General features: G+C 40.7%; 1 protein-coding gene across 2 annotated transcripts; it reads left to right on the top strand.

The window, feature by feature from the left end:
* On the top strand, positions 1-26,231 carry LOC103372550 (integrin beta-1). 2 transcript variants are annotated; one of them, XM_008302219.1, is made up of 17 exons: positions 1-342; positions 12,349-12,415; positions 12,880-12,965; positions 15,431-15,650; positions 16,358-16,528; positions 16,618-16,856; positions 16,958-17,113; positions 17,302-17,397; positions 17,533-17,622; positions 18,155-18,295; positions 19,466-19,668; positions 20,032-20,270; positions 20,356-20,578; positions 21,576-21,808; positions 22,414-22,580; positions 23,452-23,535; positions 25,071-25,154. In XM_008302219.1, the coding sequence occupies exons 2-16, from the start codon at positions 12,349-12,351 to the stop codon at positions 23,527-23,529; spliced, it is 2,409 nt and encodes an 802-aa protein (XP_008300441.1). In that variant the 5' UTR covers positions 1-342; the 3' UTR covers positions 23,530-23,535; positions 25,071-25,154. The 2 variants fall into 2 exon arrangements, with proteins under 2 accessions (XP_008300441.1, XP_008300442.1); XM_008302220.1 differs by lacking the exon at positions 23,452-23,535 and having other exon boundaries at positions 25,071-26,231.
* The last annotated feature ends 1,320 nt before the right edge of the window (positions 26,232-27,551 follow it).

Genomic DNA, 27,551 nt, shown 5'->3' with positions numbered 1-27,551 from the left:
GTCTAAATAAGAAGAAGAGGTTTGTTGGAGTGGGTCTCAAGAAAAAAAACTGCTCAGCAGCAGCAGCAGAGCCGTAACGTGTTCAGACAAGCCAGGGGCCCCTCAAGCCTTACTTATTTTATAAAAGTTAATTGTTTTATACACGTTAGCTCCACCCGGGTTTCAGTCGGAAACGTACTTGTCACATCGGTGCGGCTTATTAGCTAAAACAAAGCGGACCCTCATCACAGCTTTAGCTCGTCCTCGCCTCACTGACCGTTTTTATTTCCTTGAAAGAGGACACTTTTGGGGCGCAAATGTTACTCTGAACCCACAGAAACGTCAATAACTTGTCAGCTAAAGGTGAGTTTTGTTATTTTAACCTACATTTGTCACATTTGACCGGTGTGCCAGCGACAGAAAACAATGTAAACGGAGAAAAGGGGGAGAAGCGAGGAACGCTTGTCTTCAGGGGAAAACTTTGGGTGTGGATGAACGATAACTAGCTAGCGGTCGAAACACACTCCGAGTTTGTCTCCTCAGACTTCACTGTTTTCAACAGCTTGGCCTGTGAAACGTTGGCATCTTTACAGCTACATGTCAAGCGAGCCCCTCGATAAATCTTAGTTTGGGTTTTGTAGAGAAAGTAGGCCAGAAGTAGCCGCTTTGTGCCACCAAAGAGGGCAGTGTGGTCGGCTACAGAGAGAGAGGACTGGACTGGATCCATCATGCTAGCACGCATCCTAAAGTTTAGCCTCACTTGTGTTAAAACCCATAGGATGTTTAGAAAATATGCTTTTTTATTGACTTAGGAAGTGACTGATGGGACTTTGGTTGGCACAGTGATCCTACTCTGGTTTATATCGTATTTTATTCAGCCTTGGAATAAATGTAAAGTTTTGTTCTCTCTGTCTTTCAGTGTGTCTGTGCTTATACATGGGAAATAAGTTGAAGGCAGATGTTGGACAGCTTTATTGTTCATGAGAGTTAGAAGTTGGTTTGGATTTGTCAAGTCTTGTCATTGTCTGGAGCAGTCACTAATTATTCCTTAATCATCAACCTGGATTTTTTTCTTCTTGTCCTGGAAAGTGAAGATCCTATTTCAAAGCAGCCTGTTATTCCTGAGGAATGTAGTTGAAGCATTGGGGTGGATTTGTCAAAGCAGGCAGCGAAATGTAGTTTATGTATTAAAAAACACATTTCAGCTCCACCTGACTGGCTTTTAAAGTCCCTACCTGTGGGCAAAACAGAGAACAACATCTCTTTGTTAGGTGAAGTCATGACTTGGAAAGAATATCCTCAGTTGGAGCTCCATTATGGCCTGTGTAAACTGTGGTTGAGGATACAGTGAGACCAGGAGGTCTTAAAGCAGGCCAGGTTGGTTAACCAGACTCTCTTGTCGAGCCTCGTCCACAGCTGTGATTCAGAAATGTTGACTGCAGCAGGAGGACAAGCCTGTTCTTGCCGACCTCGTTCACTTCCTGGAAAAGAATTGTAGCCTGAGGGTGTCTCTTTTCTCCCGAGTGAATCTAAAGAAGAAGTTTGATTTACTGAGTTAAACTAGCAATCTGTGCTCACCAACTTCTTGCTGTAAGGCCTAAATTAGTGACCGTGGATTAAAATGACTTGGCTTAATTACTGGCCCGCCTTGGCTTCTAGTCAGCATTGTAATGACATAGCAGCAGCAGCAGCGCCATATCGAAGTGTGAAAACACACATGTCTTTGATGTTGTACAGCAACACATGACACGGATGCAGATAATATACACCAGGCCTGGTAATTGTAGACATGAGCGGAGACGCGTCTGCAGCTCTCTGTGCATCACTGAGTCACTTCCCTTAGTTACCCTGTTGTGATGTTTAGTAGGAGCTAGGAGTGTCCGGGGGCAGTTTGATCGGTCATTTAGCATTACTCAATACCGATCCCTTCACCCCCAACTTGTCTGCTATGAGTCATGGATGACGGGTCTTCCAGTGATGGCCAGAAAAGGCATGGGAGTGGTATGTTTGAAGATATACGGCTCAGACGATGTCCTTTGTCCTTATCAGGAGCCGCACTTGGTGGTAAAATGTCGAAAGTCCTCACAGCACAACAGACACATGAAATAGTTCAAAGAGATGTAGTGAGAAACAGGAGAAGGCTGACAGATGCACTCCTACAGAAATAACTGTGAACTGAGCTGTACAGTACGACAGTTTCTACAAAGATGTTAACGATGAAGGGTCAGGCAGTCAACTAATGGTCTGAACCGACTGGTTTGAAGAGTGACAGAAAAATGTTTTGATTCTTAAATACTGTTTTCTTGACAAATGCAGAAAATGTGGTGTATTACTCCCATTTTTATTGTCATTGTATGAACAGATTGTAATGTAGCTTTAAAAACGAGACCCTGGTTTCTTTATAAAGGCCTCAGAACAAAGTTTCTGGGAAAATCCAAAAGGATGTGTCAGTCCGTTACGTTGGGTCTTGTGTTTGTCATATTCCTGTTTAGGCAAATTCCCAGGATGCTCGCTTCCATCTGACTATGGAGTGCAGGCATGAGCAACAGGATGCAGACCACGGTTCACTTTACAGCAACCAGAGTGTTTTAAATCTTACACATAGAGCCTTAAAGACTAAACAGTGAATTATCAATACACTAAACAGCTGAATCAATAATGAGAACAGCTGAGTAGCAGTGATGACTAGTACACCTGGTTAATGTCTTTATGAGTTGCATTGATAAAATAATATGCTAAAAAAAACAACTTTATAAAACATCTGAGGGGAGCAAGATGTTTAATTTCAAAGGTCTTGGTGAATAACTTTATTTCTAAGTTCTTAACGCACAGATTTATTTCAGAAATACGACTGTGACTGTTGCAGGTGTTGTTTTAGAACTTCAGAAAGTCACATTTTCTTGGCATCACACTGACTGAGTGAAGTCTGGGTTCAAGTCAGAGTGAAACGGGGGGAAAAAGCACCCCATATTCCAGTGACGTAGTTTTCCGTGACATAGCGTGGCGTTTGTTAAACTGGAATGCATTATCTCATCTCTCTGAGGACGGCTGGGAGATCGCAACCTCAAACAGATCCTGTAGTTAATACTTCAACTCAAAAAGGGGATATAACTATTTCTAGAAAACGTTTATGTATTTGCTAGGTGTATTACATGTATGGGAATCTGATTTGTTGGATTTTTACGTGGCTCTCAGATGTTAAAACCCACGTCGATCAAGGCTGTTTATGTCAGAATTAGCACATCTCACTTCACTCTTATTCCTACTTTTTTTTCCACATTGAACTTAGGCTGAGTGGTTGCGATGCTTTCTTTTTATTATGGTAATGTAGAAATCTGCGCTGTGAATTGTACTAATTAAAACGCAGAGCAAACCATTTTTTATAGCCAGCTGAACGCCAGATGGTTAAAATGTGGACATCAGAACCAGCACATTCTTCTACAGATGCTTTGTCCCAAAAACATAAACGAAGAAACAGACTTAGCTTGTTTGACAGCACTTTTGAATCCATTGTCACGCCTCATGGCAGATGTTTGCTAGATGAAGAGGGCATTCCTGCATTTAGGTTGGGTTTCCTTCAAACGCGCTGAGCTTGCAGTCAGAAGCGAGGTGCTCTTCCTGATCCTTCAACACCCTGTTGGGGACAAAAGCGGTGTCTGGGTGTGGTTTAATTAAGGAAATGGATGAAGCGTCATGCTGAGTTGTTTGTGGACCCACTGGGCCGAGAGTGGACTGTGACTTTCTGCAGCAGGTGTGGGCCGGCTGGCTGACCGGGTGGCAAACAGAGCCTGGGGGGGGAAGGGCGCTCAGCTAGTTTTGTGGGTTACCAGATGATCCACCCAGCAAAAACAATGCTGAGCTGTGTTGAGCAACATCTTTGGTTTTGCTTCTCACAGAAGATCCAAACGTTTTAGTGCAGCGTGCGTCATCTTGCTGATATAGCTGTCAGATTCTTAAAACTACACATGGAAGTGGTTTGGCTTGTATTGTGAACTTAGTTATGCATTGCATAGTAAACAACATATTTAAGTACAGATTTAATAAAAAAAAAAAAGTTGGAGAAGGAGAGAGAAATGGTTGGTATAAATAATCCAGCTGTCAAAAAGATTTCTGGAGTGATTTTGTAAGCGGAGGAGTCCCATGTGAAACAACAGCAAGTGGTTACGACATACAATCTGTCCTAAATAATACCTGAATAATTTATACCATATCTATTTGTTTTCAGGGTTTTTTATTGTCAAGGTCTTTCAATTGTCACAAATCCTAATATTAGCAATATATATTTCCATTTACTAAGAATTTGATGAGTGACTTGTAGCTATAGAGCTGAAACGGTTCATTTATAGATAAACCAGTACAACAACTGAAAAACTCTATTTAATAACTGATTCACTATTAAGGTAATTTTAAAAATATAAGCTCTTATTTTTCTGGCTTCTCTGTTATTCGGATTGTCCTCTTTGTTTTTAATATCTTTAGGTTTTGGCATGTTGGCTGCACAAAATGAGCAACTAGTAGACCTTTTGAATTCAGAAAAAACACAACATTTTTGACATTTAATAACAATAAAATTAGATGATAATTAGCAGATTAATTGTAAACAATGGCCAGTTGCAGCATTAGGTCTGGTCTGTAGTTTAGCTGAGAGGAGCTCTTCAAGTTAAGGTTAATGTAATAGAGGGATGTTGTGTTACCTACAGAATGAGGACAAATTAAACATGGTGTGTTTGGATTCTTCACTATTACATGTATTTAAGATTTTGTTGTGTAGGGATGCTCTTGGTTACAGTTACCAACACAGCAGTAAGTCAAAATTCATACATGTAGGAGTTGCATGGATGTGCACTTCTCTTTTCATGAGAGGAAGTGACTGAGCCTCCCCTCTGGGTTTTAGTGGTGCACAGTGTGGTTAACCTTGGATCGCATGAAGCAATGAACCCCTGAGAAACCAGCAAGAGCTGCGATCATTTTTGCAATTATTTCTGTTGGTCTCATATGTGCACAAAAGTGAATCACTGGCATTAGCTTTTTTCTGTTTCTGTGCTCCTTGCTAATGTTTTTAGAACTGCCACTTCACATTCTTTACTAATGTATATGTAGTGACTTCATGTTGTGTATTTAGAATGGAACGAATTGCTAAGCCTGCTTGTTTTCAACTTCCGATAACCACAATTGTTTAGACACTGCTGACATTTATTTTTTTCTGTTAGCGTTGATCAGGGGAAGCTGTGCATCAGCGAAACATGTTCAGCAGGAAACACTTTCTGCAGGTGCATTTCGAGTTGGCAAAGGGGGGAGGTGCAGGACAGATTTCTAGTGTTTTAGGACATTTTCTATATATTTCTATATTTCATGCTAAATGTTTAATATCATCAGATTTTGTAAAGAAATGTGACTGAAGCTCATACAGCCATGGACTCTGCCATATGGGGGGAACTTTTAAAAGCCTATTTGCTGCACTGTGGTCATCCACAGACTAAACATGGACTTTGTAACAGAGTACTAAAACACTTACAGATGTGCTTTGCTCTACCTTTAGACAACACTGGGCTTGTGTGTTCAGAGCTGTATGCAGCTACAAATCCCAGACGCTTCAGGAAGACAGATAATCTGCAGAGTTTATGTACATATTTTGCTCTTAATCAGATAATACAACCCCTACACTTGACAACAACCACACATTAGCTTACATTCCTCCACTTAACTAGACTTTGTTCTTAGCTGCTCCCAGCTGAGCGCATGTCTGTTTGCCCTTAACTTTAACTTCCTTTAGAAACCTAATAAAGTTGTTGCTGCAGTGTTTCACAATATCAGTGAATGGCCAAATCAAGAAGACGTCTCCTGCCCCAGACTTTGCATTGCAAGTTTCTCTAGTTAACAGTCAACAGGGCACTGTACCAGGGGTAAACAAAGAAGTAGTGGTGACACATGTCTGCACAGTCTGAGTCAAAGCCCTCATGTTCACCTTCGGTGTTTTAGTGTCACTTCAGCTGACCCTGACTTAGGAAAATCACAGATCTGCTTTAACTGAAACAAAACTCTTTTTTCTTCACTTTCCAGTTTTAGGGTTATTGTGTTAGGCTGCAGTGATTGTTCTATTGTGGTAATAAAACTGGCATTTATGTGTACGTTGATATTTACATCTATCAATTTGGCAACGCCTGTTTCTGGCTAAAGCAGAAAATCAGGGATAAAAAAAAAATGGCATGAAATGATATTGATGTTTGAAACTTGTGAGTTATAAAACAATTCTTCTAACTAAATTACAGCATTGCTGACAGTGGACTGAAACAACCAGAGCTACCTTTGTGCAAACCTTTTTTTTTTTTTTTATCTTTGGTATTTGGCAATTTTCTGTCATCTCACAGTAAGTATGTCATGTTGCCCAACATGCATTGTCATTCTCGCATATTTTCAGTTTGTATGTGGGAAGCTGGTATTTGTCAATGTGTAATGATTCCAATTTGCACATTTTTCTTGACGTATAACTTTCTCAACTAGAGTTTAGCAATGAATTGCTTTTAAATCAGCATCACAACTTGAAATAATGCAGCAATAAGCAAAGGCTGCAGATTTAGAACCTACTTCATGTCGCATGTCTGACCCAGAGCTTAAACTATCGTGGGAATGGGTTTTACAGATTCCTGCTGTCATCCTTGTGTGACAGTCACGCTTTTGATGGTATCTCATGTCGTAATGCTCAGCTTTAAAAAACAAGATAAAATCACATCTCAAAACAAACTGCAATATCTGTAATAAAAATATCAATCAGATATTTTCACCAAATCCTTCAGCCGTGCCTCAGTACAAAATCATCCCAAATCATCAATCAGAAATAATCCTCTGCTGTTCTCTTAGCGCTGCCTCTCATTCACCACAGAAACGTAATCTGAGGAATGCCACCGTAAAGTAGGCGGAGATGCGACACAGGCAGTGGATTCTTTGTAGGACAACAGAGGAATGCTGTGAGTGAATTTACATCAGACAGAGCGTGGCTCTGGTCTCTGAGGCGTACTTTCAGACCTGTCCTCTGACCTGTCTGGAGCTGATGGCTGCCTGTGGACTCAAACAACTGCCATGGAGGATTGAGTTTCAGCTGAATCTTTGCAGCAGCTGTTGGAGGAAATTCTTTATAAAACATTTGTCTGGGCCTGTGAATGCATGTGAACCAAGTTGGCATCATATTCTTTGGCAACTTTGGCAGTATGTACAAGTCCAAGCAAATCCACAGAAATGCAAGATTGTGTTTTCACATACTTCAGTTTTTGAGCTAATCTCTGTCAGAGGTTGTTGTCTTTTTGGTGACCATCCGTAACACCAAGAGTTTAGGAACATTCATAAATCTACAGGTTCTGAGTTGTTATGGCCAAAACCATTTCTTCGAGGCCAGAAAACATTTTATGTTCATATTAGCTGTTTTCTGTGTGGTAAGGGTTGTTATTTAGTCCTAACCATTCAGCAGCAAGCAACATATCTGTGTCCTGCTAATGTAATTATCAATCATCATGGATTATGTAGTGATTCATACAACCACCGGTGCAGTCATGTCAGTCTCCTTCATGCTTGTTGTCATCATTGTGGCAGTTTTTTGTCCAAATTTGAATCCAGCCTCCTATCACCAGATTGGTTTTGGGCAGCTCAGATTATTTTCATGTCCGATCAATCTGTAGATTAATCAAACGTGAAAGTAGTCGATCAGTCACTGCTTCCCCAAACCCAAGATGATGTCCTCAAATGTCTTATTATTTCCACAACCCAAAAGATATTCAGTTTACTGTAATAAAGGCTGAAGAAGCAACATCTGTCAATGTTTGGTATGTCTGGAGTTTAAAGAAACTGAGAAGAGATTTTGAGCAGGTCAATGACTGGAATCTGAACACAGGTAACTATGGAGCTGCAACTAATAATCATCAATTAACATGCTTTTTTTTTTTTTTATAGATATTCAATCTGTAAGGTTTCCTAATCTTTATATTACTAATTTTATTCAAACATCAGTCCAAAACCCAAAGTTATTTAGTTTGTTATTGCAGAAAGCCGGCAAACTGTCGTAGTTGCACACGTGTATAGAGTCTTAAGAAATGACAGAAGTTCATTATATGTTAGCAAAATGGCTTTTTTTATTTTTGTCAACTAACTGAGTGATTTGATTTCTAGGAATGACAGATAATTTAGCAAATTCAATGTAACAGTCAGGATAGGTAAAACTAATATTTGGATGAGGAGCATTCAGCAGAACCCTGCTTTGTGTTGCCACAGTCACATGTCACATGTGCATCGCTGGAAGAACTTCTTCTTGAATTTCCCCAAGGGGGTGAATGAAGTATCTGTCTATTTTACAACTGCTTGGTGAAACACTGCTTCAGTTGCTGTACTTGTACTGGAAAGACCTGAGCTGCTTTGGCTATTGTGAACAGCACTGCAGCTGTAATAAAAAACTGACGCCAACATTAAGCACCATGAACACAAAGCATGTGTCATCTCCGTCTTCTGCAGCCTGACCATACAAAGTCATGGTTAGGTACAGTTTACTCCTGTTCTAAATATTATACTCTCAGGTCTGTCATCACGACCACTCATACGCCATAGTTTCTGCACGGTGGTAAAGAGAACGGGGAAATAAGGAAGATGATGGAAAAGATTGTATTAGTTTTTAAACACTTTGTTAGCTTGACAGTTGTTTTTTCGCTCATCATCTCACACCTCAGCAGCTTTGTCTTGAGAGGCTGTGATCCATTTAAACAATCCTCTTTTGTTTTCAAATCTGTCATTTCTCTTCTACTCAGCTCAGCTGGTATGTGCGACTGATAAAGACACAAAGTGTGTTTCATAGTTTTGCATAGTGGATGGAAACAGCACAAGGTTAAGAGATGTATGAATGCTGACCAACAGGGAGCCAGAGCTGCAGGACTTTGTGTACTTTATTTTTATTTTTTTAATCATGAATTGATGTGTTTTCTAGTTTCTCAGGTGTGGTAATTTTGGTGGTTTTGAAATATTTACTATGAATACATCTTGCGAGGTTGTGAAGTATTACAACAAGCATTTAGCACTTTTTTCTCACGCTTTGTAGACCAGCTGTTGCGTAAATGAATTGAGAAAATGTTCTGCAGCTTCTTCAGTCATGAAAATAAGTGTTAATTGCAGCCTTTTCCATTAAAAAACTGTGATACCGAGGATTGTTTTTGCAAAGGAGCTGGAGCTTCTAAAACACAGGAGTTACCTGCTGAGATGCTGTTTGACCTCTTTTTTCTCATCTGAATTGATCATGTTCCAGTTGACTGTGTTTTATCGTGTTTCACAGTTTTGAGGAGTACTTTTACCACAGTCCTTTGTGGATTAAGCCTCCTCGCTGTGTCTACTTGAAGTTATCAGCTCTTATCAGCTGTGACAGGGTGGGAAGTCACGCTGACGTTATGTCCCAACATTTCTATTGAACCTGTAAATTCTACCAGTCGGACTCTGATTCAGATAATAGTGTTGCGCTGATGACTGCTGTTTCCAAAGGGTAGAATGAAAGAAGGCTGTGAGGCTCTACAGGACATTGCCTGCTCATGTGATATTAATTGAAACCCACTATGAGTGAACGTCAGCAACAAAGAAATAAACATAACTTCAAGAAAAGACTAATAGGTCAAGGAAATTTTGAGATTTGATCACAGTTATATCTGGGCGTTGTCCTCGATATTTTATTCAGGATAGATGTGGAAGCAAACTTTTTTTTCCCCCAAGATTAACGTTCCTCAATATTAGCACCACAAATGCCATTGGCTCTGACTAATGGAGGCGCTGAATGCCTTCCAATCTGTCAACTCTCTGCAATTTGCAGCTCTGAGGTCCCCAGAGCGGTAAACAGAGATGGTCTGCAGGAATGTCAGGGTGGAGCGTCAACGGTTTGTGCTGGTTTTAATTTTATGACGCATCCTACCAGATACATTGCATGTTGAACATTTTGCCAATCTTCGCCACAAGTGATTGTTTGTGTCACGTTCTGGTTGGCAGTTGTGTGAAGGAGTAATAGTGCAAAAATAATATCTATGTCTTGTTCGTGCCTTGAAAGTCTGGAAGAAAAATCAGTGCTATATCTGCTGGATGCAGCACTAGTTGTCGACCATTATGGGGTTTTTTTGGGAGCAGTGTTTAGCATTTATAGGAAACTTGCATTTAAGTTGATCGTTAGACCTCATTTTGATAAACTGGAATTCAGTTGACAAAAAATATCCTGTTCATGGCTTGAAACTCTAATTTAATTATGTTATTTCTGCTGGATGCAACATGAGTTGTCTACCATCATGCTTTTGTTTGGTACCAGTGTGCAGCATGTTTAGGAAGTGGGCATCTAAGTTGATTGCTAGGCCTCATTTCACAGGATGTGGTGGCTTTGTGGTTGCATGTACCCTTTGACCCACAGCACAGCAGCTAGAATATCACACCTTTTCACTGCTTTAAAGTCCCTCCACTTCTCCAATAGTTAACTGTAAACTTCACATTTTCTCGTTTAGTACAAATAAATAAATTCTATTGACCCTTCTTATCTTGAGAATATCCAACAGCGATAGACTATTTTGAGACACATGTGTTGACTTAGCTGTTGTCAACACAGAATATTTCCTACGTTTATGTTTCTGGGGCAAACACACAGAGAGCTGGTCAGAAATTCTGAGTTTGAGGATTGGGCAGCCAGTCAAGGAAGTGTGTCACTGCAGTTGTGGGGAATGGCAGAGATTCAGGAAGAGGCATGAAACCGCCTGACCAAATATGGAAACGCACACACACATGCGAACTCACTTACCCTTGGTCTTTGTCTTCTGCTGTGCAGTTGTCACCATAGTGGTGTTTCTATTCGCTGTCAGGTAGAAATGTTGACCCACCACCACCAAGGCTAAGCTGTCTGTGAAACTAACAATCTTTTTTGGATTTTTATCTTTGTTTAGTTCTGTTTTTCTTGTTGCTGGGTGGTTTATGCTTAGCAGTCCGTCTTAGTGTGGTAGAAAGGCATCATGGGACTGCCTAATGAACCGCAGTTATTCCTCTCTAGCTTGCATTCTTTGCTGTGGTAGCTTGAAATGTCTGTCATCTCAGTATTAAAGCTGCTACTCATCTGTTACAGTCATTACATGTCTGCTGTTAGACTCAGTGTTGTGCATTTCTTTGGATAAGACTAAACACCTTAAGCAAATGTGGTAATTCTCCCACTTTTGTGACATTTTTATTACATCTTTTCAGTCTGCTGTCTGTCCTACAAGGTGATTTTCTTGTCGAATCATGTTGAGATAATCAGCTACCTTTTTCAGACAAAGCACAGAAGTTACAAAACCTCAGTCAGAAAGCAAATGTGCAGTGTGCTGGTTCATGGAGGTGCTGATGAGCTGCCAGCAGAGTGTGGGTGAATCATTCCTCCATATTTGGAATAGAGCTCAGTGCTGTAAAACCTCATCATCAGAATAACACGACATAAGAAAAAAATCTGCGTTGATGCATTACATAGCGATGATCTGATATTTTTTTAAAATCTTGTATTCATCACTGTGGTCTAATGAAAATTAGTTTTTAAGAATTATAAAGCAATGGTATCATTTTAAAAAAAAGGGAATTTGTGTGCCGTGCACTGTGCAGCTATGTTCCATAGGAAAAATAGAAATCCTGAATTGAAACCTGGTACTTTTAGACCATCCATCCATTATTTATACACCGTTTAATCGTCACTAGGGTTACTGGGGGGCTGGAGCCTGTACCAGCTGACTCAGGGTGAAGGCAGGGGACACCCTGGACAGGTAACCAGTCTATCACAGGGCCACACAGAGAGACAGACAAGCACACTCGCATTCAGTTATAGTCACCAATTAACCTCAGCAAGATTTTTGACTGGGAGGAAGCCAGAGAACCTTGTGAGAACCTACGCTGCACAGGGCGAACATGCAAACTCCAAACAGAAAGATCCCAGGCATCCTAAACGGGACGCAAACTGAGGATCTTCTAGCTGTGAGGCGACGGCACTAACAACTAAAGCCACCATGCAGTCCTATTTAAAGGCCGTAACAGAGTTCGTCTGTTTGGCTTCATGAGCTTTTTACCACATCTTCCTGTGTGTGCACACATGGAAGGTTGTGTGATCACACCTTTCAGATGCAACCTCAGTGTGAATCGCTTTGAAAAATTAGCTTGTGTCACAATAAACATCTCCAACGACAACAAAATGCATGTGACTGTTGAGGTTTAATTGCACTACACAATTCCGTGCAGCTGCAAACGTTTGTAAGTCGAAAATGATGCATATTTTGAATACCGGTGTACCTGTAGAAAAACGTGTCCAACAGATCTCTGTCTTTCATCCTGTGGTGACCTATTTCATATGTTTCTCTTTCTCAGATGGATCTGCGGTTACTTTTAATAGCGACATTATCGGCGTCGCTCAGTGGCAGCTGGGCACAGCAAGGTAAGAAGCAAGAACACAGAAATGTCAAATTTGTGTTAAATATTAGCTAACCAGCACCAGAGCGTGTTTTCAGCTCTGTGCAGTGTGTACAGTCACCACAGTGTTCATGGATCCAGTGATTCTTTTGTCTGTTGTAGACAAAAGTGTTTAATGCATTACAGCGGTAGAATAGTTTCAAACTTGCTTTCTTTCCTTCATTGCCTCTTTTTAAATCTTGTGTTTCTCCATTCATGATTTTATGACTGCGTTGGTCGTCTTGGCTAACAGTGGGAGGGTTTTTTTTTTTACAGGGTGAAGTCATCTTGGTGAGCTGCCTAGAGCTCTTCCCAGCATGACTCAGTGTTCTGAACCGGGAGGGGGATGGTTTTTTTTGTTTTTTTTCTTTGCAGCAAAAAGCTGGTTTGACTTAGTGAACTAATGGAAAAACTGTTGGCTAAAAAAAGAACTTGTGTTGTCTCTTCCAGAGGGAAGCATATGCATCAAGGCAAACGCACAGTCATGTGGGGAATGCATCCAGGTCTCCGAGACATGCGGATGGTGCTCAGATGAAGTGAGTTGATTCAGTAAAGCTGCTATGATGTTATTTTTTCATGTGACTGAAACCTATGTAGACGATTTTAAACTGTGGGTGGCATTTTCATTTCCTTCTGTGTTGGTAGCCATCATCTTGTTCATGAAATAATGCGAATTATAGTGTCCGTAAAGAACAATGCCAAGTTTGACAGGTCTAACATAGTCCACATACAGCAGACTGGAGTCATGGTTAGATTGATTACAAAGAAGTCCAAACATACCACGAGTTTAGTGGCAAAATACTATGAAATATGTTTTTGATGATATTTATCCATCAATTTGGAACAGAGGTGCAAAAAGGTGGTTTTCTCATATTGATGCTGTTAAATAAGGGGACGCATACATGTAAACTGTACTTAGCCTCTAAGTACTACAGAGTTAAGAGATTAAAGAGACTTTAACTTAGGGCAAGTCAACCACAGCTGCTCTGCTTATTGTAAACATCAGTGCTGCTGCTTCTTGTCTTCACTGGAAACTTGGGCACAATAAAGCTGTTTAATTAGGTGTTTTAGTACCCACGGTGAGTATCCTTGCTGTGGTGACACTACTGAGTGAACACACCACAGTATATGAAAAGACTGACTTATAGGACCATGAACATGAGGTTAAACTGAAGCGTTTACTCACTCGTTCACAGCTGGAATATACCAGTAGCCTGCAGGGCAAACAAATGACAAATGTCAATGAAATGTGAGTCATGCTATGCAAGAGAGAGGTTATTGAGAATCAGTGGAAGTAGACAATGACTTTTGATCATGTTTCTACTTCGATATCAGTCTGATTGTTTCTACATCGGACACTGCAGCCACGTGGTTTACAATCTCAAAATCTTGTCCATTTGGAAATATCACTGAACATCTCCAAAATAGCACAGTTTAAGCCAGGGATCTCCAACTCCGGTCCTCGTGAGCTACTGTCCTGCAGGTTTTAGACGTTTGGATCTCCAACAGCTTGTTGTCAAGTTCTGCACAAGTTTGTTAATGATCCATTAATTTGAGTCAGGTGTGTTGCAGTCTGGAAACGTCTAAACCCTGCAGGACAGTAGCTCACGAGGACCGGAGTTGGAGATCTCTGGTTTAAGCTGTATCTGTTAACATCTATATAGTGAGCTTTGGTTGGTCAGCATGTCCCCGTGAAGCACTATTTACTCTGAAACTAACCATAATCATTTAATGAAAACATCTATCAGGGTTGGGCATCAGTTTGGCATACGTCAAAGACAGAGCAGCATTCCTGTTATATCTTGTCCGTACTTCTCTATCAGATTGTTTACTGATATCCACCCCAGGGCATGAGAAAACACTGCATGTTTTTTGTACTGTCACATTTGGTTGCTTTTTCATGGAGCATGAAAATACATTTGGTTCTTGATTTTTAGGTTTTAATCTGATAGAGGATTCACATAGCTATAAAACAACCAAGATCCTACTTGATAAAGATGGTCCGTAACAAACTATATTGTGGTTTTTACACTGATTCCAGTGCATTCACTAAAACTCACTGTAGAATATAAATGCATTATTGTCTGTGAAACTGAGATGGACAAACCTCTCTGTCTCTCTGTTACCTACTCTTCTGCACTTACCCTGCCAGCTCAGTGTTCGTATATGTTTTTTATCTTTCGAATAGATCCCATCTGATATGCACTGCTGACGCAGGGGAGAAATAAGAGGTTTCTCTGGGTCATGTGGTTTTGAAAGAATTGGGTCAAAGTACTATTTCTGTTTTGACTGAGTTCATTGTCTCAAATTCTCCCCCACTGTGCCTTGTGGCATTTCATGTGCATCTAATCTATATTCTCAGTCCTAGTCATCTGTTTCTCCTTGTTTTTTTTGTTTTTTTTTTACTGCTTATGAACAATGGCCTACAAACAGCGCTGTTCAAATCAATTAATGTAAAATGGATAGATTTCAGTGGCCTCGCTGGTTGGAAAAAGTACCATTACTTCATCATAGATTCCATTTTTGGTCACATCAGAGATCCTGAGATTTCTATCTGAAGCATTCATACTCCAAAGATTAGCAAGTTTTATTGGCTTACATGAAGATCTGGAACTTGTAAAGTGACCCGTTTAAGATTTAATTCCTGTTTTCCTCTAGCATGTTTGTCAATACACACTGTTGCTGAGCTGGTTGTCATCATGTTTGTTCTTGTCAGTCCAGCCAGGAGAAATGAGTGCACGTTTACAGGACCAGATGCTCCTGCATATACCTATGAAAACTACTTTAGATTTTTGTGCATGGGAAGTCGGTCGACATCTACATCTTGTTATTTATTGTTGCATTTATGTGAATAAATTCCTGCAACAGCAAGGTTTCCATCCTGAAAAGGAACTGTAAAGAAAGTGTTAGCCCAAGGAGCAACGTATAGAATAGTTTTCAGGTATGTAGTACAAATTGGATTTAGAACGATCCGCTAACAGCCACTTTTGCTCTTTTTCAGAAATTCCTCACTGTAGGCCAGTCTAAATCGGCCCGCTGTGATGATCTTGAGTCCCTGAAGAAGAGAAATTGTAAGCCGGAAAACATTGAGAACCCGCGTGGAAACACCGTTATCAACACCAACAAGCCGGTCACGATTCGCAACAGTAATGCTGAGAAGCTGAAGCCTGAACAAATCACCCAGATACAGCCTCAGAAACTCACCCTGACACTTAGATCTGGTAAATATTCACCTCATGTTGTAATGCTTTATTACTGCAGAGAATCGTGTGTTTGAAACTGTTTTCAAGTCGCAGGAAAAGCTGTGATTTCTGTGAAGTAAAGGATTTGATAGTTGACTGGTTTATGGTACTGGATGTGTGGATCTCTCTAAGTCAGGCATCTACCAGCTCTCGAGGAAAGCTAGAAGTCACTTTGAGCACGAGAAGTTATTTCTCTGTAGAATGTGTTTTCAAAAAGTCAACAAACACAGTCGGTCTTGTCGGACTTTAAAACAGGCTGAAAGGAAGATTTGCTGCAGAATCTGTTTTTACAATTTCCTTCATACCTGCTGATTCAAAATGATTAGAAATTAAATTAAACGGATTCTAATAGTCTCAAGAAATATATTTAAAATTTCAACCATTTTTACAATTCTTTCTTTTTGTACATTTTTAGGTATTTAAGTGTTTATTTTTCAAGTTGCCTGTACTACTGTGTATGTACAGCAAAACGGCAGTGAACTTGATGTGATTTTGATTTACAATTTTATATCTTCAGAAACAGTTTTGTCTTTACCTGTGACTCTGTTTTGTTGTCTGTCTTGAGCCCGGTGCAGCAATAAATGGGAGGAAACACAGAGGTGCAGGCCATTGCCAGCCTGTACAACCCTTGTTTTTGTTGCTGTCAACATCTCTTACATTAAAAATGGTCTGTTTTTGTCCTCAAGGTGAGCCGCAGACTTTTGACCTGACATTCAAGCGTGCTGAGGACTACCCCATTGACCTGTATTACCTTATGGACCTCTCCTTCTCTATGAAGGATGATTTGGAAAATGTCAAGAACCTTGGCACTGATCTCATGAGAGAAATGCAGGAAATCACCTCCGACTTCAGGATTGGTGAGAAAAACTTGACTCTAAATTATAAAAAAAAAACTTTACAAACATTTATACAGTCTTGACTAAAATGCAGTCTTTTTGATTTCTAGGTTTTGGCTCCTTTGTGGAGAAAACAGTCATGCCTTACATCAGCACCACACCAGCCAGGCTCATCAACCCCTGCACAGGGAACCAGAACTGTACCAGCCCCTTCAGCTATAAGAACGTCCTGAAGCTGACAAACAAGGGAGACGAATTCAATCGCTTGGTCAGTCAGCAGCAGATCTCTGGAAACCTGGACTCTCCAGAGGGTGGTTTTGATGCCATCATGCAGGTGGCGGTTTGTGAGGTGAGGTGTCAGCTGTTATTCATCTTTCCACTCTTCTGCATCTCGGCAAGAGCCTCTTGTAAGTAAGTAAAATATTTATGCTGAGACCCTCTTCATCCCAGGAGCAAATCGGCTGGAGGAACGTCACCCGTCTGCTCGTGTTTTCCACTGATGCTGGTTTCCACTTCGCTGGAGACGGCAAACTGGGCGGCATTGTCCTGCCCAACGATGGGAAGTGCCATCTGGAGAACAACATGTACACCATGAGCCACTACTATGTAAGTCGTTGATCATTTATTTTACATGCATAATGCATCCAGGCAGAGCTGACTGGGCGTTAAAGACCTTCTTGCTTCTGGTCTCTTTTCATTTGAACACTCTTTCCAGACTCACTATTTTCCAGGTAGTTAAGTTTGGCTTTTATTACGAAATAAAAGGTTAATATTTACGTGCCTGTGTTTGATAGGACTACCCATCCATCGCTCATCTCGTCCAGAAATTGAGCGACCACAACATCCAGACCATCTTTGCTGTGACTGAGGAGTTCCAGCCAGTTTACAAGGTAAACTTTGTACATTGTGCATGCAGAAGAGCCTCCTTCTTAAAAATGTTGACTTTTTGTATGAACCACGATATGATTCAAAAGTAAGGTTCAAGTTAAAAATGTTCTTTGTGTTCTTTCTTTTGACACTTGCAGGAGTTAAAAAATCTGATTCCTAAATCAGCTGTTGGCACCCTGTCCTCCAACTCCAGCAATGTGATCAAGCTCATTATTGATGCATACAATGTAAGTCAAAACTGCACAGTCTTTGAACACTGACAGCACTTGGCAACACGGGATCAATTAATTTGCATTATTGCTTCATTTATTTCACATTTTTACATATTTTACTTGACATTTTAAATTAATCATATGGGAAAATGTGATCTTTCTTTTCACAAACTAAATATAGATTATACCAGAACACCACTAGAGGTCATGTACTTTCAAATTTTTTGTGAAGGCAAGCAATTAGTTACTCAAAGGTGCTTCGGAAAAGCTGATGGCAGCATCCCAAAGCTTCCTTCTCTCCTCCTTACACAACATGTGATACTTGCCAACATTCATATTTAATGAAATCTGTCCATCCTAAAGAATTATCCCAAATTGTGTCTTGGCCGTACCACTCCCTAAAATACTAATTATTAATAAGGCCTGGCTAGAAAGTCTCCTGTGTTTCTGCCTGGAGAGAAGCTCGTGTAAACAGCTTCTTTGATCTACTGCCCCTGCAAGTGTGCTGCTTATATTGAACATTTGAGTCTTTTTTTCTTTTCAACAGTCTTTGTCATCTGAGGTCATTCTGGAAAACGGTAGACTGCCGGAGGGAGTTTCCATCACCTACAAGTCCATCTGCAAGAACGGCGTGGAGGGAACAGGGGAGAATGGCCGGAAATGTTCCAACATCTCCATCGGAGACGAGGTAAAGAGGATGTTTTCTGTTGCAGTATGTTTCCGTTTATAAAAGGTACACGTACGGGACGAAAAATTTAGACCTTTCAACTCATATGTTGCAGCCACAGCATGTTTGATGAACGTGCCCATCGCTTGACAGCAGATTTACTTTATTGCCTGCAAGTCCTGTTTCAAGGATGTGAAACTGGCAAGTCGACCACATTATTCCCTCCTTCTGGTTCTACATTAGGAGAAGAAGTTGGCAAAACACAAAACACGTACTCCTCTTCTCATTCTTCAATTTTTAAGTCTTCAGTTCCTTTTGCCGCCCCCTATCCAGTCGTGTTAGTTCCTTCCACCTGAGATGCAAGTGGACGAGGTGATGAAGAAAGACGGGAAGAGCAGAATCAAGGCAACAGGAATTTAACAAAATGAGCCTTTTGCTGTTATTAAAGCAGCATAAGTTACATGTGACATTCGGCACAGCTGCACTGTGTCTGTTCTGCACCACATGTGTTTTGTTAAAGCATGCCGCTGTATTTTACAGTCTCTGTCAAATGAGCATAACAGTGGTCATGACAACTTAGTACATATTTACTTTGGATTCAGACATTGCACAGTGTAACAGGAATGCACAGATGCCTTAAATTAGATTGTTTTTTGTTTTTTTTCAACACACGTGCTGTAAGTATAGAAGAGAAGGCTACTATACAAATAAAGCCTGACATGTATTGTGATCGTTATATATTAAATACACATATTTGTCCACATGTAGTCCAGCAATGTCACGAGTCTTCTATATGTTGCGGGTGCCAGATAGACATCTGCATCCCCACTCATAGCTCCAACACCTCTTTACTCTTTGAGACACAGAATTTAGATGTTCCTCAAGGATAAGGATCAAGAATTGAATTTCCCTTCTGGGATAAATAAAGTATTTTTCATTCATTCATTTCATAAGATCAAGGCTAAGACAGGGATCAGTTTCTTGGTCACAGGTAGGACGTTGGAGGCAAGACGAGAAACCGTGGCACAAAATAGATAAAAGAGAAGAGCCAACAGATTGGGGAAAAAAAATCACTTCAAAACATATTGCATGCTAACAACCTGAGTCATGGCTGAACAAATGGCACAACACGCTTTAAAACCTTCTTCTTGTTTGGTTTGATGGCCATGTGAACTCCCCTCTGGTTTCCAGGTGACTTTCAAGATTTCCATCGAATCCCAGAAGTGTCCGTCAGATAACAAGTCTGAGACCATCACAATCAAACCGCTGGGCTTCACTGAGGAGGTGGAAGTTGTTCTGAATTTCATCTGCGACTGTCAGTGCGCCAAATCTGGGGAGCTCAACAGCATGAAGTGCAGCGATGGCCACGGGACCTTCGAGTGTGGAGCCTGCAAGTAAGTACTAAGGCAGGAAGGTGTATTTGATCAGAGCTGCTGAACCGAGTACTGTGGAGGATTTGTGTGTTTGTAGTTTTCCAACCACAGCTGTACACCTTTAAGCAGAAAGGAGAACTCCTGATTAAAACAGAACAGTGTGCTGATAAATTGAATGAAAAGCTGTTGATTTTAGGCCAATATTGCACATTATTAAATAGATAAAAAAGAGAAAGTGTGGGATTTTATTGTTATCCTCCCACAAAATCACTTATTGGTTCAACACAGTTAGTGTGCTGTTTGTTTTTTATTATTATCTTATTTCGATTTTTTTAGATTTGATGACACACATCTAAAATGGTAAACCTTTATTTTGTGTGTCAGGTGTAATGACGGACGTATCGGAGGACTTTGTGAGTGCAGCAAAGATGAAGTCCGAACTGAGGACCTGGACGCCAACTGCCGAAAAGACAACGGTACTGATATCTGTAGCAACAACGGCGACTGTGTCTGCGGTACATGTGAATGCAAGAAGCGTGAGAATCCTGCTGAGGTTTACAGTGGACAGTATTGCGAGTGCGACAACTTCAACTGTGACCGCTCCAACAACAAGCTCTGTGGAGGTGAGGAAGTAAAATCATTGTAAAGACAGACACCAAATTGTGGTGAACTCTGTGGTAATCTTTGCCGTTGTCTGTGCTCTGCCAGGACATGGACGCTGCGTATGCAGGAAGTGCGTCTGTGATGCCAACTACACCGGCAGTGCCTGCGACTGTTCCATGGACAGCTCTACCTGCCTTGCAAAGAACGGGCAGATCTGTAACGGCCGTGGTATTTGTGAATGTGGAATCTGCAAATGCACCAGTGCCAAATTCCAGGGTCCAACCTGTGAGATCTGTCCCACCTGCCCTGGTGTTTGCCCCGAACACAAGTGAGTGTGAAGCTTTCATGCTTTGCTAGTGATTGAAAATTCAGAAAAGTGAAAGTTTTCCTGTAGCCACAGATGTTACGGAGCAAGTAGATTTAGACTCAGGCACGTGAATTGTGATGACATTCTCAGTAAATGTATGTATGAAAACTTGTTGGATGTATTCACTATAGTGCTTTCTTCTGTTTTCTGTATTTTTGGTGTTTGCCAGCTGTAATAAATTGAGAAATTATTCGCACCAGAAAGCAAAGCAAGAAGGATTTGATTTTGAGCCCTGAGCCTCAAACTAACAGCAGGTGGTTTCCATCTGCTTGCTGTGTGTTGTTATGTGTGCATGGCTGTAGCTAGAGTTGGGGGCAGTGAAGTGATGACTTAGTTTCTTCCTGGAAATTGGGGATTTGTTAAGATGTAAGTTTTAGTATCATGACCTGACTTTCTAAAAGCATGACTACGGCTCTGCATCAGCGCTTCAATTTTCTTTCAAATTCAGAGAGATGTAGTTCACTTAAGCCGGCTTTATACCCGGTCGAGCTGTTTGTTGGATTGCCAGCACGCGCACACCACACACACACACACACACACACACACACACACACACAGTTTTCTCTGACACTGAATTAGGGTGATTTGTGTCTTAAATTCCCAGATCTATTAATCCAACCCATTTCTTGCTGTGATTAGCCTGCTAAGGATGGCACTTCATTCCTTAGCTTCCTTTTCACTTGTTACGTAGCTGTTTGTGGTTCTTTTCACGTTATAACCAAGCTCAATATAATGATAGCCTCCATGGAAAGACAGTGTCTCCCGTTATCCCTGTATTTAAATTATATCACATCCCTGTCTCCCTGTGACTGCCGGCTTTCACTCTGTCTTTATCTGTGGCTGTTCAGAATAGGAATAATCATGTCTGGCCGACCATAAACCGACCCTTACATTGCCTGGATTGTGGAATCTAATACATCACAAAGAGTGACTCAACCCTTCACCTGTGTTTCCGCAGAGATTGTGTGCAGTGCAGAGCTTTCCAGGAGGGTGAGAAGAAGGATACGTGTGAGCGGGATTGCAGCTACTTCGAGCTGATAAAGGTGAACGACCGCGTCAAGCTGCCGCAGCCAACAGACCAAAACTTCCCTCTGACCCACTGCAAGGAGCGAGACGCCAACGACTGCTGGTTTTACTACACCTACGCCATCAGGAACAGAACTAAGGAGGTCTATGTGGTGGAGTCACTGGGTAGGGTTTGTTTTGTACAAATTAATGTTGAAAAACTTGGACACCAGACAACATCTATAATCATTATCTGATATTTTGAAGTCATCTTTACCATAATGATACTTGTACTAAAATGTTCGTTGTATTTGGTAGAAAAAAAATCTGAAATGGTTTATAAAGGAGACTTTTTACACCTTTACAACTCAAGTTACTTAATGGTTACAGTCTACATCACAAGTTCAAGGAGGGACTGGTGCATTTTTTTTCTTAGTGAAAAGAAAGTAAAAAGTTGAAATTGGGGTCATTTCTGCTGAGCTGCCTTTAAGCCACAATGTTGGCATTTGTGCTGGTCAACATTCAAATACAGCATAATATGGGAGTGTTTGTAGCAGGATTATCGTGTGTAAAGGGATTGTGATTGTGTTTTATTTATTAGTTTTCTGCTTGATGTCAAAACCAATAGATTATTTTCGCTTTCACATGGTCACTCTGTTCGTGGAAATTGTTTTTAAAGACTAATTTCTTGTCATATAGGATGTTTTCTACTTTGAACTGTGGCAACACGTTTCACTGGGCCTCTTTGCATTCTCTTCATTTGTATTTTTTATTTTTTATTTTTTCCCCAGAGTGTCCGGCAGGACCTGACATCATCCCCATTGTGGCAGGTGTGGTTGCAGGCATCGTGCTGATCGGCCTCGCTCTGCTCCTTATCTGGAAACTGCTCATGATCATCCATGACCGCAGAGAGTTCGCCAAGTTCGAGAAGGAGAAGATGAACGCCAAGTGGGACGCGGTGAGTTTCTGCACTGTGGCTTCACCTCAGCTTTAGATCTAAGTTTATTCCACTGTTAAAATAATGTGTCACTTCCAGGCATCCGGCTGGTGTTATTTTAGCTTTTATGTTTATATCTGCCTTAATATTGGACTAATTAGTTAGGGAAGTGAAAATCTGGCTTTCCTCAACTATAAATAGGGTTGGGTGGAAATAATTGTAGGACTTTTCCTGCTCTTAATCTGTAGTGAAAAGCATCACATGCAAAAAGCCTCCTGCAGAGCATATATGCATGTAAAGAGGAAGTGTCAGCTCTGATGTGCACACAACAAAAACAATATGTGTAGGCAGAATGAGAGAATCTGCAGCTCTGTGGTCCTGACTCTGACCTGGATCAGCCCGTTGTGTGCAGTCCTGTTTAGTCTCTCCTCACTGAGGGAGTGGCCTTCGCCTCCACTGTCAGTGCTGCCTCTTACTGTCCACTTGCTACAACTGCACAACCATAAAAGGCAATGAAGCAGAGAAAGAGGAGGCTGACTGCTGATGGAAAGCTCTGCCGCTGCTCTGTGTGTGGCAGCTGCAGCAGCAGGGTTTAGGATTGTAGGCAAGACATTCATCACAACCAGCGTTGTTGCTCACCATTTTCCCCACCCAACGTTCTTACATTTACATTCCCCTTTTATGTTTTTGTTGTAATTTGTATGGTAATCTAGTTTTTCCCAGTTTATACCAGAGACCCCTTCACTGTTTTCTCTACTTTCAAATTAAACAGCATGAAAGAAATATGTCTTTAAACATTTTCCCTCAGACTTCTGTGGCTGTCCTTCCCACTGCCTTTTCCTGCTGCTCTTTATTTCCTTCTCTTCTGTTTTCCTTTTCATCTTCATGTCAGCAAGGGAATCCCATTTACAAGAGTCCCATTAACCAGTTCCAGAATCCCAGCTATGGGAGTAAAGCCACCGCCCTTTAGGCCAAAGTTTGTATCACCGGTCTGCTTCGTGCATCTGTTTCCTATTTAAGGACTGCGGTGAAATGAAAGGTTTGATGTCTGCATGTTGTGAGATTAACGTGTCCAACCTCCACCACAGTGTGAAGGAGGTGCAAATAATAAACTAAGGTGGATCCTGCTACTTATTCAACTGCTTTCTGACCCTGTAAACTAACGAGTGTAGATTTCTGTTGTCTTATTTTTCGTGAAATGCCTTTAAATTTATGTAGAATATTAGAATTGATAATATGCAGTTCACTCCAATCACATAAACTACCATTTCTGTTCTTCTTCAGCAGTGCTTCATAGCCGTCACCATTTGAACCCCAAGTGGTTTTCTGGGAGTTTGTTTGCTCCTTAGTCACTGTGGGCTCGTTTTTCACTCCAGTGTAAAGTCCTGGACCTGTATGGAAACAGTACAGCCAAGTTAAAATGTCATAAATCATTTTTAAAAAAAGACGCTACATTTCTTTGATTAATACAATTTACAATCATTTGTTTAAAAAAAAAGTACCCACAGTTTTTGCCAATATTGAAAAAAAAAAAACAGAATAGTGGCTCCACACACTGTAGATATTTGACTTATTTTATTTTTACAACTTCTACAAACGAGGCATTTTCCCCACTGCTCTGCAAAGACGCTTCACCGTGTTGAATGTACCTTCCAACGACTTGCTCCTCTGCGTAACATTGTTTGAGCCATGCTTCATTTGTTCTGTTGCTAAAGAACGTTTCATTTTCCCCTCAATCTCTCTAATTTGTTCCCAGACTCGTCTCCTCTGTGCCGTGTATGAACACAGCCTGCAGTTCACCTGAATGTGTCATGTGACTTTTGATCACACCTGAGTCACTCGTGGCTTCTCTGTTTCACAAAGCGCTGAATTGTTTTGTTTTAATGAATCAAACTTTGTGAATGAGATGTGTAAAATACAGTATTTTTTTTTCAGAATTTTAAGCTTAGATTTGGTTACTTTTTAAGGTTGAACCGAACGCAACACACATTTGGTTCGAGGACCGCCAGAAAGTAGAGAATCTGACAAAACTTTCTGTTTGCACCAATTATTCTCCAATCATTTCTGTAATTTTACTGATTTTTTTTTTAAAGATAATTTGCCTTTCAAACCTGCCGGCAGATTTTGGGGTTCAGAGTTTTTTTATTTTGGGTGTTTGCAACTTTCCTTATCACCTAAAAAGGGCAGGTAGTCGATAAAACTTTCTAATACAACATCACAAGCAGACGAAGTAGCAGCCTGACAGTCAGACTTCTAGTTGCTAAAACTGTAGCGTCAGCATCAGACCATTCACTGCTGAAGTCCAGCTCAACAAACATACTTGACCAAAATCGTGGGTGGTTTCTCTGGTTTGTTGTTACTTCATTTTACTTTAAGCTGCAGAACTTACTGATACCATACTTCTGTGATGCCACAGAATTGGCCCATGTGAAGGTCTGACCGCTGCTGTGTCTTGTTAAAGTTTTTTACTCACTGCTGTTGCCCTTCTGTTTGTCTGTTTGCATTTCTCAGAGCGAGAATCCCATCTACAAAAGTGCCGTAACAACCGTCATCAATCCAAAGTACGAGGGCAAATGATGGAGCTCTGCCTTCCTTGTGACAACACTGTATGGAAAAGAAAGCGGGCTGGGATGCGGGGAGGGGCGGGTTTTGATAATGCTCACTGTTTGTTTCTCGTTGTTGTTGTAGTCACCAAATGATAGCGATGCATTTTGCCACTCTCAGTTTGTTTTACTAACTTGTTTTTATTTCCTATGCATCATCTGAAATGTGTACAGTCTGTATAAATGTGGGGTTTTATGTTTGTTGTTTGTGTTTTTTGAACTCGGAAGAATGTGTTTTGTAGTTTTTCCACGACAGGACTGGCAACATAATGGAGAGCCTCGCTGTGCCTTTTTGTTGTTGTTGTTGTTTTTATAGAAGCCATCAGTGTTTTGTCGAGGGTTGGATTGGATGTTGAAAATTGGCAACAAATGAAGGGTGTCTTTCCAAATTACGACATGTACAGTGTTGAGTCAGAGGTGATCAGTTGGTCAGTGTTTGGAAAAAAAAAAAAAAAAAGGCGAGCAATGGTCTTAACATTGATTTGCCGTCTGAGCAAATGTCTTACCGTTTCTGTAATCGTTTTGACGGAGCAGGTACCGGATCTCTTTGGATCGAACTCTTCAAGTGTAGCGCCAGCTGGTCGACGGCGGCCACCATGAAATGTGTACAGTACGTTACGGGTTCTGTGTAAAGCCATACATGTATTCACAGAACAGGGTTGAAGGCGATAGGATGTTTGTTTTTTGAGTGACTTAATCCATCTGAACAATCATTTGAAATTGTATCTTTGTCTAGAAAATCTATTTTCTAGGGCTGCCTTTGTAAATGGAAGGGCGTTAGTGTACAGTAGTATTACTGTTCGGCTCCGGGTTTTACTTGCTTAATTTAAAGCCAACTCAGGTCCTTAATTCCTCTCAGCAATGCCAAATACACACAACTCTGCCTTTTTGCTATCTAAATTAGCTTATATTGAATGCCTTGTTTTATTTGTACGATATGAATTGGGAAAGGACACCAGTTTTTTTTATATATATATATCAGAAATTCCAACCAACTCCTTTGTGGTGCTCGATCAAACAATTTTTATTAAAAAGACGTAGAAATGGTGATCATGTCATTTAGTCTTAAAATATCAGTGGTAAAAGAATGATGTCTAGATTTCTAGAGTTTCTGGTTACTGTAAACAAAAGGTTACGCTTGTCACCGTTGTTTTTAAGTGCCTTTTTTTAATTTCCACAACACATTCACATTTGCAATTCTGTTTTCTGAAATTATTTATTGAATAAACCTTCAAAATAATTTACCCCTACATGGTTAAAGTGTCATTTTGCAGTTTGTCATGAACTTACTGGTGCGTTTGCGACAAATGATCTGCTGTTGTTTCTCAGCATAACTCAGGACAAAAGAAGAAGCAGGCATCTGATTAGTTCCCTATAAGTAACACAATATAAACAACTGCAGAAGTAAGACAAAATACTTGAACCAGTTCAACTGTTAGAGGAGTTAGGTTTTTTTTTTTGTTCTATGGTTTTTCTTTGTTTTTTTTCCCCCCACAAACTGCATGAAATCCACTTTTCTTTATTCATCCATGGTCATGCAGTGGTGCCAGATTGTTATATTATGAACAATATTTGCTGTGTTTAAATGTAAAACAAATAGTTTCACATAGAAACACAAGCAGTATAAATTCAGAAAGGCCTTCAAGACCCCTCTGGTAAATATCTTGTTATGACCTGGTGTTTCTAAATATAGTGATTGTTATCAGGTATTTGTGATCAGAACTTATAACTTCAGCTTAAGGTGGAATGAACAGTTCTGACCTCATTTCATCTTCATGCAAAGTGCAAAGGTGTTTTTTGGAGCTGCTTTGTACAGAATAACTACTACCTATTATTTACTAAATATTGCTACTGTGCTGAGATGTTGTTTAAAAGCCTCCTTTGCTGTAAATCAACTTGTTACACGACCCCATACGTCCCAAGGCATTCCCAGGCCAGATAAGATATGTAATCCCTCCAGCGAATTCTGGGTCTGCCTCAGTGTCTTCTTGAGCCCTGGAGGCTTCTTTCAACATGAAGTAACAGCGACTCTACTCAGAGCTTCTCACTCTGTCTTAAAGGCCGAGCCCAGCTCCACCATATCCTCATTCTTTCACTTGCTGCTTCGCGCTCACAACCACAGGTGATGGTTAGAACTCAGATCAACTTGTAAACTGAGAGCGTCATCTTTCCATGCAGCTCCCTCTTCACCACGACAGTCCGGTACGATGGCAGTCCGTCATTAGAAGTCGCATCATCAGGAGCAAAATAAGCAGGCAACACCATGGCCGAGCATTTCTACCTTGAAACTGCAACACACCGATGACAGTCTCAGAATACGGACTCAGACAAGTTGTGACAAACCTGTAAGATTGGACTTCATGCTTAGAATCTCTTAGAATCGGTTTCC

Source organism: Stegastes partitus, unplaced genomic scaffold, assembly GCF_000690725.1.
Source record: "Stegastes partitus isolate 25-593 unplaced genomic scaffold, Stegastes_partitus-1.0.2 Scaffold1777, whole genome shotgun sequence".
Lineage (NCBI taxonomy): Eukaryota > Metazoa > Chordata > Actinopteri > Pomacentridae > Stegastes > Stegastes partitus.
This window is presented reverse-complemented; position numbering and strand designations above follow the sequence as displayed.

Bases quoted from the DNA above. Each gene is read 5' to 3' on its own strand.
- LOC103372550 (XM_008302219.1), top strand. From the start codon at position 12,349: ATGGATCTGCGGTTACTTTTAATAGCGACATTATCGGCGTCGCTCAGT. The intron at 17,623-18,154 runs GTAAGTCAAAAC...TCTTTTCAACAG, and splicing joins TCATTATTGATGCATACAAT to TCTTTGTCATCTGAGGTCAT. The intron at 20,271-20,355 runs GTGAGGAAGTAA...GTGCTCTGCCAG, and splicing joins CAACAACAAGCTCTGTGGAG to GACATGGACGCTGCGTATGC.